The sequence below is a fragment of the Camelus dromedarius genome, chromosome 10 (genome assembly GCF_036321535.1).
Source record: "Camelus dromedarius isolate mCamDro1 chromosome 10, mCamDro1.pat, whole genome shotgun sequence".
In the NCBI taxonomy this organism is placed as follows: Eukaryota; Metazoa; Chordata; class Mammalia; order Artiodactyla; family Camelidae; genus Camelus; species Camelus dromedarius.
Genome location: NC_087445.1, coordinates 46,249,232 through 46,264,867, shown reverse-complemented (window position 1 = coordinate 46,264,867; position 15,636 = coordinate 46,249,232). Strand labels below are relative to the sequence as shown.

At 50.6% G+C, this 15,636-nt stretch overlaps 1 protein-coding gene, 1 long non-coding RNA gene and 1 other non-coding gene across 5 annotated transcripts; 2 read left to right on the top strand and 1 right to left on the bottom strand.

The window, feature by feature from the left end:
• Positions 1-5: 5 nt before the first annotated feature.
• DNAJB5 (DnaJ heat shock protein family (Hsp40) member B5) lies at positions 6-8,695 on the bottom strand. Of its 3 annotated transcripts, none has more exons than XM_010995645.3 (4): positions 8,577-8,695; positions 4,981-5,225; positions 1,533-2,134; positions 6-1,415 (listed from the first exon to the last, which is right to left on the bottom strand). In XM_010995645.3, the coding sequence occupies exons 2-4, from the start codon at positions 5,189-5,191 to the stop codon at positions 1,182-1,184; spliced, it is 1,047 nt and encodes a 348-aa protein (XP_010993947.1). In that variant the 5' UTR covers positions 5,192-5,225; positions 8,577-8,695; the 3' UTR covers positions 6-1,181. The 3 variants fall into 3 exon arrangements, with proteins under 3 accessions (XP_010993947.1, XP_010993946.1, XP_064346367.1); XM_010995644.3 differs by lacking the exon at positions 8,577-8,695 and adding an exon at positions 7,789-8,056; XM_064490297.1 differs by lacking the exon at positions 8,577-8,695 and adding an exon at positions 7,588-7,790.
• LOC135322274 (uncharacterized) lies at positions 1,751-7,612 on the top strand. Its single transcript, XR_010382715.1, has 3 exons — positions 1,751-1,837; positions 7,107-7,211; positions 7,558-7,612. It is a non-coding gene; the product is annotated as an uncharacterized LOC135322274 (long non-coding RNA).
• A 4,927-nt stretch (positions 8,696-13,622) lies between the features above and the next one.
• Positions 13,623-13,729, top strand: LOC116152806 (U6 spliceosomal RNA). The gene has a single exon (XR_004136512.1). It is a non-coding gene; the product is annotated as a U6 spliceosomal RNA (small nuclear RNA).
• Positions 13,730-15,636: the final 1,907 nt, after the last annotated feature.

Sequence of the window (15,636 nt, the reverse complement as noted above, 5' to 3'; positions counted from 1 at the left end):
TGCCGTATTTTTAAAATACTTTATTTTTTTTTCCATAATACTGTCATTACAAAAAAATACAAAAAAACTACTATAAAAACATTCAGGGGCTTGTCAAAGTGGGAAAACCTAAAAACCCCACCCCAGAACCTGGCTGAAGTAGTCGTACCCTAGCTCTTTCACTATTTGACCTTTATAAACTGTGGGGTGGGGTCACACAGGCATCAAAGGACTAGAAATTCCCCACGCAGCCTCCATGAAGGGTAAGAAATAAGAGCTTCATATATCACAAAAATGGGATTTGGAAGTTTAGGGGTGGCTAGGCCCTGAGTTCAGAGGTGTGGGGAGAAACCTGTGACCTTGAATCTCTTTGTAGGGAATAGCTGCCACCTGACCCCAAAGCCCTTTCACTTCCTGATGAAGGCTGGGAGATGGACCCTGCCCTCCATCTTTTAGCCTTAATACGGCAGGCCCTCTTCCCCTTCCCTACCTTTGCATACTCCTGAGAGTAGCAGAGAGGACAGAACTTCCAGCTCTGCAGGGTCTGGGCAGAGGAGCTGTCAGACAGGCTGCTGAGGGCCCCATTCACCTCCATGCCCCCAAATGAAAAGTGTCTCGTGCTCAATGGCCCAGTTCATGGGTTACGACCTTCCCTTCCTATCTCAACCCCGTAGAGGCACACATAGCTCTAAGTGTGTGCTTTGTGTGCATGAATATGTGTGTGATAACCTTGACACTGTGGACGTGGGGGGTGGGACTGGGGTGGGAAAGCAGTGTCCTTTTTATCTTCTCTCCCCTTTCCCCGATAGGAGGAAGCTGAAGGGAAGGGAAAAAAGAGGTATTAGCAAAGCTGAGAGGGGAAGGAGGACATGCTATTTACAGGCGTGGACAAGGGATCTCTATATCTTCAAGTAACACTCAGGTCATTCTCCAGCCACTGGAGTGGGAACTAGATTCAAAATTGACCCCTGGCCTGGGCTAGCTCTCCCCACCTCCCTCCCTCTCCCCCAAGGCAGCCCAGTTCTGAAAGGGATCAGGGGCAGGAACATTTTTCCTGATAACCAGTGGCTTTTTTTCTTTTTTCTTTTTTGCACTTTAGAAAAAGTTGCCAGTGTCCTGTGGACATCAAGCTGGGTGCACATTGGATGGGTTGAGTGTGGGGGGTATTGCTGTGGTAGACTCTGGGTTGGTTGGGGCAGAGCCTAGGAACACGGTAGGTGCTGCTTAAGGATCTGTCGCGTCTGTGGTGTTAATCTATCTGGGAAGCGAACTTTGAACTCGACAATGAGATCTCCCCGCTGGGTGGGCACCTTGGGGAAGGGAAGGCCCTCCCCACGGAGTCTCTTCACGGTGCCTGGCTTGATGACATCATTGCAGGGCAAAGGGATCACTCGGCCATCAATGGTGGGAATGTTTACAGTGCAGCCACACAGTGCCTGGGGAAAATGAGACAGTGAGAAAAAGGTAGGCTAGAGTGATTGGGAAGGGAAGAAAAGATAAAGTGGAGAATGTCCCCATCACCCCCACCCAATACACTCTGATCCAGGCCTTACCTCCTTGAGGCTGATCAGGGCACTGTACAGCACGTTGGTGCCATCTCGGCGGAAGTGTGCGTGGGGCTTGTCTTTGAGCACAAAGACGATGTCGGCAGGGATGTTGTCTGGTGTGGCATCACCCTCTTTGGGGAAAGTGATCTTGGTGCCTTCCTTCCAGCCACGCTTGATGACAATGTGCAGGATCTTGTCCTCAGTGCGCACAGTTCGCCCATCAGGGTTGAGGCGCCGCCTTGTGATCTTCATGCGTTTTGTGGAGCCGTGGTAGATTTCCTCCAGGGACACCCTCAGCTCATGCACCACAGGTGGGTCCTGCACCTTGCGTCGAGGGTACAGTGGTTCTGGGGCTCGCCTTGGACCCCTGCTCAGCCCATTGAAGCCAAATCGGCCGAAGGCGCCAAATGGGTCCTCATCTTCATCCACATCCATGTCATCTGGGTCAAAGCCACTGAAGGGTCGAGTAGAGCGACTGCTGGCAAAGAAGATATCGAAGGGGTTGGAGCCTCCAAAGAAGGAGGCAAAGGTCGCGTGGGGGTCCCCATGAAAGGTGTAGTGAAAGGAGCCACTGGAGCCACCTGACGAACCACCGCCGGTCTTCAGACCTGGAGGGAGGAGAAGTTAGCGACAGAGTGGCTGGTCTCAGCCCCACTCCTGTCTCCTCCCCTTGCCCCCTAGCTCCTGGTTCATGGGCCTAGAGAAAGAAGCATCCTTTTAACTCCCACAGAGAGAACTGGCCTAAGAGACTAAGAAAAATCTCTGGCAAGATTAATTCCTATTCTTAATTATATGTTTAATAATAAGGAACATCTTGAGGTTCAAAGAGGCTGAGTTACCCAATTGGTGGAAAAGCTAAGACTGGAAGACTTGGAGAATGTGATTTTCAGTCCTGTAACCATATACCTGTGACCAAAAGATGTTTCACAAAGCCTTGAGTGGCTGGCCTGGGGTCACATTACAAGTCATACCTGGCTCTCAGATCTTTGCTTATCTCCACAGACAGGGCAAGAGGCAGTCAGATAGAATTTGACCGTACAGGGTGCTAGTAAATGACCTGTCCCAAATAAGGTAGGGATACAGTCGAAGAGGAAGTCTACTCTTACTCTACTTCTAGCATGGTTTCCTCTTTCTCTGGCTCCTACCCAAATCAGGAGGGCCCTGAAAAGCAGGAAAGATCATTAGCTTGGAGGGGAGCTATTTCTTTCCAAAAAGTTTTCAAATGCTTTATTCCCACAATCGGGGCTCACAGTGTTTCACAACTCCAAGGGGTGCCATTCATACACTGGACAGACATAGACCAAAATGGGAATGGAGCTCCTTGAAGTTATATAGCACCAAGCCCCACACCCCATACCTAATGTCAGAGCAACATGACTGAGCTGGCACATTGCAGGTGGTGGCCCCAGCTGCTCTCTCTGGAATCAGGTTCTATCTAAGGGGCTCAGATTCCTGGAGGCAGTCTTCATGTGGGATGGCAGTGGAGGTGATGGGACTAGTGGGAAGTGGGGGTGGGGAGGAATGAGGGAAGGGGTTAACACTGAGAAATGATCTAGAATATTTAGAGTCAGAGTGAGGCCCAGGCTAGGGGCGGGTATTCTTCTCTTTGAGGCCTTTATCTAGAATTTCATTGGCTGTGGAAGCCTGAGCCCAAATTAGCATCTTATTTGCTGGGACCACAAGAGGAGATTTGGGTTTCATTAGAGAGGCCAAGTGGCAAGCAATTCAGAGACTTGTGGCAGCTGCCTCTTCACCCCTCCCCTAAGACTCAAGGTCTGTTCTTTCCTTCTATTGAGGGTCTGATTATTAGATGAGTTCAAGAAGCTTGGCAGAGCTCAGTGAGAGAGGGAGGTTGGACTGATGATGACAGGAGGGGGTAATTTCTCTGCAGGGATTCTGCTGTACTACCACTACCCCTTTTCAAGCTGGGAACAACTTGTCTCCAGCCAGGGCTGCACACAGAGTTTATGTGCACAACTGTTCTGGCTGGCTACTGGGGAGGGGGCAGGGCAGACAGAAATATAACCCGCATTTCCAAGGCTGCCTCTCCCTTCCCAGGCCCTGGATGTCTCCTTAAGGTTGTGCTGCATCCTCAGGAACCCTCCTGGAATCTAGATCTGCATTAGAACCAGTGCCTGGATCTAAGGGCTGAGTAGGGGCTGAGCTTTGCCCTTCACTTAGGTTCGGTCATGCAGAAAGGGGAGGTCTCCCAGCTCTGACTTTTTTCCTAAACAAAAGTGAGGCCTAGCAGAGGAATGAGTGCAATTCCTAGACAGGTCACATGGTGGCATTGTGTCTGCACTGCTTCTCTCTTCCCCACTGCTGTCCCTCCCCTCCCTCCACCCCAGGGAGAAATATTTCTTAGCTGGAGAGTGCTGGGGATTCCAGCAGATGCCTGATGAATCTGGGAATTGGCAAGTCTAGTAGGTGAGGAGGAAAAATGGAAGGAACTAGTGGCACGGAGAATAAGAAGAGGGGGTTGGGAGGACTGGGGTGCACAGAGTATAGGGGCATGGAACACCAAGCAAGGAAGAGGAGAGGAAAAGAACATTCTTTTGAGCACTTACTCTGTATCATATACAGTATGTATCATTAGCTCATCTAATTTTGAGGCCAGAATGGGAAGAATGAGGAGGAGAATGTGGAAGAAAGGTAGATGCCGTTGGGGAGGAGGGACAGTTCTTCCCGGTAAGGAGAGTCCTCAGCTGTGACAGTGTCTCTTAATATAGCCTGACAGGTGCTTGTGGCTGGCGGGTGGCAGGCAGGCCTGAGGGGCAAGCCCAGAATTAGCAGCTACATCATGCCCGTGGGATGTGCTGGGAGGAGCTGCCCTCTCAGAGGCTTTATTTGGGCTTTTCCTGCCACCCTGTGCGTGGCCACCAGCTACCCCAGGGAGGGGGCAAGATGCCAACAGCAGTTCCCCTTCCATTCTTGGATCCCTGCCACTTCCTCAGGGAGTCGGACGAAACTCTATACCTCTGTTCTGCTGGCCTGAAGTGGGCAGGAAAGGGGACAACCATCTCTAGCTCAGAGCTCCAGTGGTTAATTCCCTGGTTGCTTAAGGGTCAAACTTTCACGCTGATGATTGTAAATGTTCTGTCCTCAGAGAGCCACACACTCCCTTTCCTAACCTTCCCCATCAGCCAATGAAGCAGCAGAGACTCCAGGCAGGACTAATAAGGATGGGAGGGAAAGAAGGGCGGGGAAGGCCTCTGGCTCTAGCTTCTTTAAGGCCTGAACTTGAGGAGGGAGAGGGGCAGAAAGAGACAGGGAGAGGTATGGTGAGTTGAGGCTGGGTCGTGGGTAGTCTCTTCTCTCCTCTGGATGTCAGTACTGGGAACACTTGCCTCCCTCACCCCTCCTCAGTCTCCAGTTCTCTGCTTTGAGAACTGGGTCACCCAGGACCCCAGACAAGGACAGGAATCCAGGACAGGCTGGAGCTCTGCCCTCTTACCTTCCTCCCCATACTGGTCATACAGGCCCCGTTTCTTAGGGTCACTCAGCACATCATAGGCCTCCGCAATCTCCTTAAACTTCTCCTCAGCATTGGGCTCTTTGTTCTTGTCTGGGTGGTACTTCAAAGCCATCTTCCGATAGGCTTTCTTGATTTCATCCTCGTTGGCTCCCGATGGGATTCCAAGAATCTTGTAGTAATCCTTTCCCATCACAGCCACTGGACCGGCACTGGTCTCCTTGTTTCTGAAAGAAACCAGGGCCAATCCTTGATGCCCCTAATTCCTTGTACTCCAGTCCTGTTCCTGATGATCCTGCAATTCCTAAATGACTCACTGTGTAACTTTCAGCAGGTCATACCTGTTCTGTGGGCCTCTGTCTCCCCATCAGTAAAATGAAAGTTTTAGACTAGATGATCTCTTCCAGCTCTGACATTCTAGTATTCTGTGATTCTTTCCTTAGTTCTTGGGTTTTCCCAATAAGAAGCTGGGGGCTGTGGCCCACTTCTTGGGGCTATTCTAAGGCCCAGATCCCTGGGCCAGACTGAGGACACCCAAGAGCCTTGCTGAGTGAGGTAGCACGATGGACTGATAGACTCATGCACAGAAGCTGGCGAAGATCAACATAGTGGGTGAGGTCACCTGGGCATCATGGTCTCCTACGCCATGCCTCAGGCATGGTGCCCAGGCTTAAGGCTGGGGCAGTGGCCCAGGACTAGGGATAAGCCTGGGTCTTCAGCCAGCTGCCTTGGTCAGCCAGGCTGAGTCAGAGTGTGGGTGCTTGGATTCCTGTCTGCTATTGGAGACCCCAGGCCCCCCTGCCCCACTGCCCAGACTATGCTAAACCTCACGTGTGATTCAGATTAAAGGGTGACTCACAGCCTTTGGAAACTGCTGTTTCTAATGCCCTCATTAGCAGGAGGGTGACACTGTCCTTCCCCCAACCAGGGCAACAGTTCCCTTTACTCATTTCCCAGTGTCTACACACAAAACTGTGTGAAGACATATATCTGTGCCACTTAAGCATCAGTGTTAGTGAACAAAAGCATCCTGGGGATAGATCCTTTTTTCAACCTTAGTTGTTAGGAGACAATTGGGCACTAACTACCATTTCCTTAATGCCTTCTCTACCAGTCCCTCCCTCTCACCTGCCCCATGGTTTAGAATCTGGTCCAGTGCCAGGCCCATAGACCTCTGATGGTTCCTTCCATTTTGGGTGCAGGAGCATTTGTTATTTATATGGGGAAGAAACACAGGTCTCTAATTCTTTCACTCTAATCTACCTCCACCAAATTCTCTGTGGAGGGAAGGGGACTTTCCTGTAGCTAGAGCTATTTGGGGGAATGGCCAGAAGCCATTCTCCAACCTTTCTGAGCCTTGGCCAACCCCTGTCAAAGTCCAGGGAACCAGAGTCTTTCTAGCAATGTCCTGGGCTGGTAGCCACAGCTGAGAACTGCTTTTCTGCCTCTGACTGCTTCAGAGAAGTGTACAGGGTTTTCTGACAGGAGTGAGGGCTGTAATGGGTAAGAGGAGGCCTCAAGGCCCCAGGTAGGCAGTGATAACTGCCCTAGCTCCTGCCCCCACAGAGCCTGTTGCAGGTGGCTGGGTTGACTCATGATTCTGGGAGTCACCTCACTCTGACGAAGAGAAGGCTCCATTAAGGCGGGTACTCCCCCTTTTCTCCCTATCAGCATGTCACGCCTGGTGGGGGAGGCTGGGGATGGGGGAGGCTGGGGATGGGGGAGGCAGAGAAGAAAGAGCATCTGGGGGAGGGCAGCCATTTTCGGAAGCAGCAGTAAAAGCCCTCTGAGAGGGCACTGGGGGTGGTCTGCCATCTCTGCCTCGGCCCACACCTTCTTTCCCCTGAAACCCTAGCACACCAAGAGGGTGCCGTTAGAGAACTATAGCAGCTTTTAGGCTGAGGGCAAGTGGAACAGTTTGCCAGTGTTCTCGCCCTCCTCTCGCTATCCCTGCATTACCTCTTCATCCAGCCAGCTTCCTTCCTGGCACCCACCTGCTAGTTCTTCTAGACCTATAATTCTCTTGCCTCCACAGACACAGGGCAAGCTCCTTCAAGAATTGCCTTTTTCCTCCTTCTTTCCTCCCTCCCTCCCTCTCCTACCCACAGGCCACGTGTTGGAATGACAAAGGAGCCCCATGGCATGGCACTGCCTTTGATGGAGAAGAATGAAGAGGATGTTAATGTAGAGGCAGGAAGGAAGAATGAGAAATGGCAAGGGGGACTGGTACAGGGAGGGGGATGGTTGATACAGAAAATGAAGTACTGATAGAGGGGGATGAAGGACGACAAATGGAAATGGCTGAGGTGGCAGATGAGTTACCAGTGTGTTTAAAGAGAGAGATGTAGAGAGTTGAAATACTAGAGGAGATGTTTGTGGAAAATGGATGCCTGAAAGATTTGGTATGGGAAATGAATGATGAGGGGTGCAATTCATTCAAATGTAAGGGTAGGGTAGAAGATAGTTCTTACATGTAATTGGGGATGAGATGAGGATGAGATGGAGGAAGTAGGTAGACAATGGAGGGGGATGTGACATGGAGAATTTGACTTGTTACAGGTATGAGTGCCCTTCTCCAGAGGGACTTACCGAAACTTTACAAACCCATTCAGCGTCCACGCTCGAAGTTTTAAGGGCTCCAGCTGAATTTTAAACATCAAGCTGGCTAAGAAGTCTTCTCCCCAGAAGTGTGGGAAGCTCCGGAAAGCTCCTCGGGCCTGTAGTGGGGGTGCTGCTGCGGATGGGCAGGAGAGCACTGTGCGCTTAAACATGCCCAGCCCAGCCCCTCACCTCTGATTGCTCCACTGGAGCCTGCTCGGAAAGCTGCAGCTCTGGAAGCCACCTCCTCAGGTTCTCGGAGGCGCTTGCCCAGCAAGGCCTGTCCGGTGCAGCAGGAGCTGAACCTGATCCCCAGGTGTGGAGAATGAAAGGATAGGGTCCAGCGGCCACCTGCTCTCAGGTGAAGGAGTGTCTGGCTGATTGTGAATGGCTGTATGGCAGTGTGACAGTAAGGCTGGCAGTGCGAAGAGTGTATGCTTGTGAGTGGCAGCGTGTGTACCTGTGGCGGGTGTGATTGTCTGTGAGGGCCTAAGAGGCAGTGAGTTCCTCTTGCCTCTCCGGGGAGGACCAGACCCCAATCCCCAAGAACCTACTCAATGAAGTCACTGACGGGGAGTCTCCTCCCTCGCAGATGGGTGGGGCGGGGCGGGGAGGGGGAGAGCTCGCCGGGACAAAAGGCGCGGCGAGGAGAGGAAGGGAAGAGAGGGGAGGGGGTTCGGGCGGGGGAGGGTGGTCGGTGATGTCACCGGCACTGACTGGCAGGGCCGGCTCAGAAACGCCTCCGCCCCGCGGAACCCAATGCAACCCAGCCTGACCCTCCCCGGGCTCAGATGCCGGCTGCCCCCCACCCGCCGTAAGAGGGTCGCGGACATCGAACACATTGCAGACCCCGAGTCCCCACACCCCCACAGCAGAAGAGCCGATGGGCCCTCAGTGTCCCAACCCCCAGACACCAGGACCCCTGGCTTCGTGACGCCCCCGCTCCTGGGACCCCCAAAGTCCTGGATCGACGCCCTCACCAGTGAGGAGCTGCGGGCACGGCCGCGGTCCGTCAGACAGCCGCTGCCCCCTCCCCCGACTCCGGCTCCGCCGCCTCCACTCGGGACAGGAGTCGCCTGCCCGCCGGCGGCAGACAGCGGGCCCGGGAACCCGCCCCCACGGCTCCGCCTCCGCGATGCCCATTGCGCCGTCTGCTCGTCACTCAGCTCAGCCTCTGCTTTAATTGGACAGCTTTCAACGAGTGGCTCTGTGATAGCCGCCCATTCTCCGCCCCTGTCACCCGGCCACACGCGCACACATTCTGGGCAGTGATTGGTGTGGGTCTGATTGGTGCATTCTGGGATCAGTCAACCACACCTCTTCGCTATCTCGTCGTGTCACTGGTGAAAGGGACAGAGGGAGGTAATTCCACGCGCCCTTTGATTTTATTGGTTGGTCTGTGGGGCTCAGACCCGAGTCGGGGGACAACTATTTTAGTCCAATCTCTGGTTTGAGAAGGTGGGGCGTACTGGCCACTGCTCGAATCCTGGGAGAACCTTCTGGAACCCGTGCAACGTCAAAGACAGCCTTAAAGGAAAACTGCACCTACCAGTTTGCGGTGACTCTGGGCATTCTTTACTTTTTTCATTTAGGAGGGTAGGGGAGAGGATAGTGCACTCTGGGAGGTGTAGTCCCTGGGCCAGGATCAAATGGTCACCCCTTCTTACCTGCCTTCCATTGAATTGTGAACTAACCTCTCCCTGACCTGAATGAGCTTTACCTTATCTTGACCCGGAGTTGACCTGATGTGACCTAACTGGATATCAAAACAGACCCGGGTAGACGTGCAGAGTTAAGTACCTTCCTGTCTCTTTGTAACCCGTTGTTCTCCAAAGGTTTAGCACCTCCATAATTCCTTTTCTGAGTCTCCTTTTCATCCTCTGTATAATCCCCTCATCCCTGCTTCTCCATGAGCAGCCCCTTCTCAGCAACCCCCACAGTCCCTATTAAAGTTCTACCTATAATCTTTCATCCTTCTTCCCCTTTGAGTTCCCACGTTTTAGCCCCCTTTTACTATGCCCTCTTCTTAGCCCTATATGGTCTCCTGTCTTTCCCCATGATCCTCTGTCTTATCCTATTTTTAATCCTTTACTCCCATGAACTCCCCTATCCTAGTCGCCGCTTTAATCCTTCATCTCAGCTCCACATGATCTCCTTAACACCTTCAGAATCTCCTATCTCAGTACCTCCCCACCCCCATTAAATCTCAGCCCCAGTGTCCCCGATGTTCAGAGCAAGCAGGGCTGCGGAGGCGGTCGCCAGCGGAAGCCGACGCTTGAGCAGACACGGTGCCTGGCGCCCACGTCACTGTCTCCCCGGCCCATCTGTGCTAGAAGAAGCGGGGGTAGGGAGGAGGTAATCTGGGGGTGAAGAGGGGGAGGAGTTCTTGGGGGGAGGTTTGAGGACAAAGGAAGGGCCAGAGCAGAAGCTCTCACATACCTTTCTTTCTATGAGGTTTCCCAGAGACAGTTTGAACACCCATGTGGTCGTTCAAACTGAATAGAGCTGGAAACAGGCTTGGAGAGCATCAGTACCTAGGCCACAGAGCAGAGCAGAGCAGAGCAGGAGAAAGGTCTAGGGATCCTGAGGTCAGGTCTACATATCCTCCCTTACCTGCTTTCTTTCTAATACTCACTATGGGGATCCCAGGTGTAAAGGGGTGTGAGGTGTGAAGGAAGTGTGGTAAGAGGAGGATGGAGAGGAGGGGGGCAAGATGGGGTAGGGGATATAGAGAGGAGAGGTGGGGTGAGAGGGATCACAAGAGGTAGGAGGGAGATGGGGAGTGGAGGGGAGGTGGGATGAGGGGAGATTTGGTGGGAGGTAGTGGGAGATGAGAAGGGAAGGGGAAGTGGGGAGCAGAATAGAAGGGAGGGGAGATGGGGTGAGTAGCAAAAGGATGGGACAGAGAGATGGGGTGAGGAGGAATGGGGAAGGGAAGGGAAGTGGAGTGATGAGAGAACAGAATAGGTGATATGGAGGTGGGAAAGGGAGGATGAGGGGGCTTAGGACTGGTACTCACTCCTTATATCTGGGGGCTCTCACTCCCCCACCTCCAGACTCATGGGGGCCTGGGCTGTGAATGCTCTGCTTCTTCCTATTCCAGTTCTGTCTATTTTGCCTCCTCCAGCTTTGCCTGTGCCAACACGGAGGCTGAGTTTAGTCACCGGCCTTTACCTGGTCCCTGCTAATGCTAAAGTGTAGGCTTAGACCTTCAAGGGCACAGGGCTGTGCCTTCAGACTGTTGTTTGCCGAGTTTGCAGTTGCTGTCCTGTGTCCCATAGCTCTGGGAATCAGATGTGTGTGTAAGGAACCAGGGTACATAGTGTGGCATAGGGTGTAAGAATGTAGGCTCTGGAGGCAGACTGTTCACCTTGTGAGGTTACTTGCCACATGTGTGCTCATTTCCTCCTTTGAAAATTGGGGATAAACAACACCGGTACCTTATAGGGTTGTTGTGAGGGTTAATTAAGGTAACACATGTAATGCACCTAGTTCTGAGCTTGGCATGTTGTTAATGCTTAAGAAAGTTAACTTACTCTGTATGTTCACAGATATCTGGGTGTGTGAGTTCATCTGTAAATGTTTGGCAATTATTTGTACTGTTGTATCTGTGATACAATTTGTGAGAGTGTATTTATTTGTGTAATTACTTTTGTGTGGTAGCATGCGTGATTCTGTGTTATTTGCTGTAGGTATGTGATTTTGTGCTAATGTACATATGTGATTAAATAACTGTGTAGGCCTGTGCCTACATGATAAAGAGCGGATGAAGTGTGTCTTTATGGCTGTTGATATGCTGACACCGTGTCTGCTGGTGTATGAATGCATCTGTGATTGTGTCAGTTCCAAACGCCCCCACTCACCCTCCCTCCCAGCGGAGACGTCACAACCCTAGGTGTCCCTCATTTCCTCACCCTGAGGGAACCGGAACCCGGGGGCGGGGCGGGAGTGGGTGACAGTGAGGAGGTGTTTAGACAGGAGCACATGTTCCCTCCCAGACTGTGTATGGGAGGGGGAGCCCTATCTTGCACATACCCTAAAGGCTCCAGAGGAAGTGCTCCCCCAACCCTGTTTTCAGTTCTTTGTCTTGTCACCATGGCAGCAGTTGCCAGGGGCTCCCAGGGTTGCTAAGATCTGGGTGTGGGTGGCTGCCAGGCCCCGTTGCCAGTAGAAACAGAATCCTGGGAGGAAGGCCTACCTCCATAGCTGCCAGCTTTCTGCAGTGACAAGACTGGCCCTTGGACCTCTCCTGTCCCCAAATTTTACCTGTAATTTGTATGTCGCAGTACTAGAGTTGGTGGGGGTTTTAATAGGAAGATATTTAATAGGAACTAGAATATTGAGATTCACCTTCTGAGGAGAAAGGGGGCTCTAGCTTGGCTATTACCATGTTTAAAGTTGGGAGGCCCTTAGAAGTTAGTGACTACCTTATTCTGTCCCTCAACTCTTATACTTCTCCTCTGGCAGTATCTCTTCTTGACTTCTCCAAAGGCTGGTGCTTATTACCTGGTGCTTCCACCTGGTATACGAATACTATGTTGACCCTGTTACCTTGGATGCAGACTGACTCCTTCCTGTGGTCAGACTCTTAGCATATTACCTGGTTACATACTTCATGCTGACACTTGAGCCCTAAATTCAGTCCCACACTGAGCCCCAATTTTGGCCTCAGCCTGAGACACTGACCTTGGTGTTACTCCTGGACCAGACAGTTCCCCACACCCAGCCTCAGCCTAAGTTCTCCTAGACACAGATAAGCCCTAATCTTGATCCTGATACTTGAACTCAGGCACAGAGTCTATTCTGATCCTGTACACTGACTGACCACTGATCACTGACCAGTGATCTAACTCTGTGGTACTTGCCTGGCATCTCCCTTCATGTTCTGAACCTATACTGGCCAGTACCATAAAAGTGCAAAGGTTTTTTTTTCCCCTTGCCTTGGGGTGAGAGGACAGTACTAGAAATGACCAGAAGAGGGCGTGCAACATCAGGTTCTAAAGGCACACTTCACAGAGCCCACCTGGGATGGAGATAATAGGCAGATTGAGATCTTGGATCTTTTCTCTCTGGTCAGGACCCAGAGCTGAAGGCACAGCAATTGGTCTAAGAGGTTGAACTAAAGAAATTAAGGTTCTCAACCCAGTGATGCTCATGTTTTGGGATCATGTGGGTCTGTACAAGCATGGATCTCTCTCCAGTTCAGCGGGCCTCAAGGCTGGGGCTGCTCAAGAAGGTGCTTAACCACTTACTGGCATTGCATGTCTCAGGAGGACTGGATACCTGGGAAGGCATCCCACCCTCAACTCCACATTTCTGTCATATACTCACATAGCTTCACTACCTTCCCTTGTATTCAGTTATCTTTTGGTCCTATTGAGCAGAAATCTGCCTCTCCCCACCTTTTTAAAAAATATATATATTTTTATTGAAGTATAGTCAGTTTACAATGTTGTGTCACTCCCCCACCTTTGGTCTTAGCTCTATCCTTGAGGTCACATCGACCTCATTGGTCCCATCTGCCAGATATCAGCCATCTGCATCCCTTAAGTCTGCTCCTCAGCAGGATGAACACCCCTCAGGCCTTCATGTGTTCTTCTTCTGCCTTGTTCAATTCCAGCCACTAAGACCATGTTCCTCTGGCTAGGTTTCAGTTTGTGATGCCTGGCTCTGATTAGCTTTTTCCAGGAGTGCTGGTGCAGTGTACAAACAAGCCAGCCCGCCTCCCTCCTCTGACCCTGCACTTCTTTCCATGTAGCCTCAGGTTACATCAACTTTTTTTTTTTTTTCACACCAAGTGAAAACTACATCCTTCATTCTCCCTGACGTGCTAAGTCACATCTTGCCCATTTGTACCTGTTATGATTTTGAAAGGAGTGTTATTATTTATTTTAAAAAACAAAGATATTTGAAATTAATGAAATAAAAAACATTTTGGCAGTGTCTTCTGAGTTTTAGGGCAGTTTTTGGGCTTGGACATCTCTGTGTTTGATGCTTACTTGAAGGTGGGACAAGAAGGGACTAAACTGCTCATTTTAGCAGCACATATTCTAAAATTGGAACATTACAGAGAAGATTAGCATGGCTTCTGTGCAAGGATGACATGCAAATCTGTGAAGTGTTCCATATTTTTGATGAATATTAAAATATAATGTAAAGTGAATGTATATGTTAATAAATTAGTATATTACAAAAAAAAAAAAAAAAGAGGGACTGAAGATCCTTAGCTGGCTTGGCTGTGACTTCAGCACTGTGGACAGAGGCCATTGGCAGCACCCCCAGCTATGCCTGGGACTGTGGGTGGGTGGAAGATGATACACACACAGCCTTCAGATGGGGCCAGAAATTCTTGCTGCTCACTCAGGGCCTTACAGTGTATAAAGCTCTTCCCTCTTACCAAACTTGTTCTCTCCTCACTCAATTTTCAACCCAGGAGGCAGACAAAACAGGAACTGTTTTCCAGATGAGGAAACTGAGGTTTAGCAATGTCAAACTCCAAGCAACCCTTTGGGTGCGGTAGGAGAGAGAACATAATTATTCCATGTTTAGCAACCACTATCCTGCTATGGCTCAAGTGCATTCCTCTTTATTTCTAGGGAAAGTCAGGGTGGGTGGAATTTTTTGTGGAATCAAGGCTTCAGTCAGCCCTGGGAACAAGTGGCAGCTGGTAGGAGGAACAGTGCTGGGAGGGTCTGAAGTTCCAGTCAGGACTCCCCAGATGAAGGTGGGGAAACCCTCCTCATCATTAGGATCCACAGATGTCCAGCTTTTATACCTTTTTCCTGTCCCAATTCTTGGCTTCACTGAGCTTGGAGAGAAGAAGGGATGTGCAAGATGTTATTAAGCTGTTTCTGAGCCTGATGAACCTCCATGGGAAAACTCCAAGGAGGAGGGATATGGGAGTCTGTGAGTGAAAAGGGTGAGTTGTGTAGGTGATAAGAAATCCTGTGACATGGCTATAGGCCTGGCTACCTGTGTATGTCTATTTCTGGGGGAGAAGAGAGGTGCTGGACCACACAGCAGCTGTTTCCTTGAGGTGTACTTTGACAGGCAGCACAATAAAGTGGTTAAGAACATGGGCACTGAAGCCAGACTACCTGGTTCCCCTGCTTCCTAACTGTGTAATTGTGTAAACTTGAGAAATTCTCAGCCTCTCTGCTCCTCACTTTCTCATCTATAATACAAATCACATAAGAGTTGTTTTGGAGATTAATTACTTCGTGGAAAGCACTTAGAACACCCAGTGCATAGTAACTGCTCAAAAACATTAGCTGTTATAGGTGGGAGTTAGGGGCTCTGGTGTCCCCACTGCAAAAATCCTCGTATAACTTTATAGTCGGGCCTCTGTATCCCTGGTTCCATATCTGTGGATTCAGTGAACTGAGGATTGTGTGGTACTGTAGTACATATTTACTGAAAAAAGTCTGCATACAAGTGCACCCATGCAGTTTAGACCTGTGTTGTTCAAGGGTTAATCATATTTGTATTTGCAGCTCCTATTTTTTTCTTTTACATTTCCAGAGGCTTAGATTTCTTGAAGATTTTTTTCCTTCCAACTGGCTGGAGAAATATTAGCTATTCACCAACATTTCAAAATGAAGGCCAAATTCCTACAGCAATTCTATGCCCCCATGAGTCTTTAAAATGTGAATCCTTCCTCATATATTGTTTCTTTGGGCACCGGTCATCGAGCATCCTGAGTTCCTTGCCTCAGTGAAGTGAGGCACCTGGGTAGTGGAGACCACACAGGCTCTCTCTGGGCATCAGAAGGGATGTCCTAGCAGGAACTCAACCAACAGGACTCCTTGGGTCCCCTTCAAGCCCAGGCACTGTTACAAGTGCTCATTTCGTGAGCCCAGGCACAGGAGTTTTAGTCCTTCCACACCTGTACACATGCTATTCCTTCCCCCTGGAACAGCGTCCCTTCTCCCTCTCCCTGCCGACATGCCTCACTACTCCTACCCATACTGCAGGTCTCAGCTGAAACAGCCTGTCCCCCAGTAGACCTTCCTGCCTTTGCCATCCACCCCCAAAGCATCC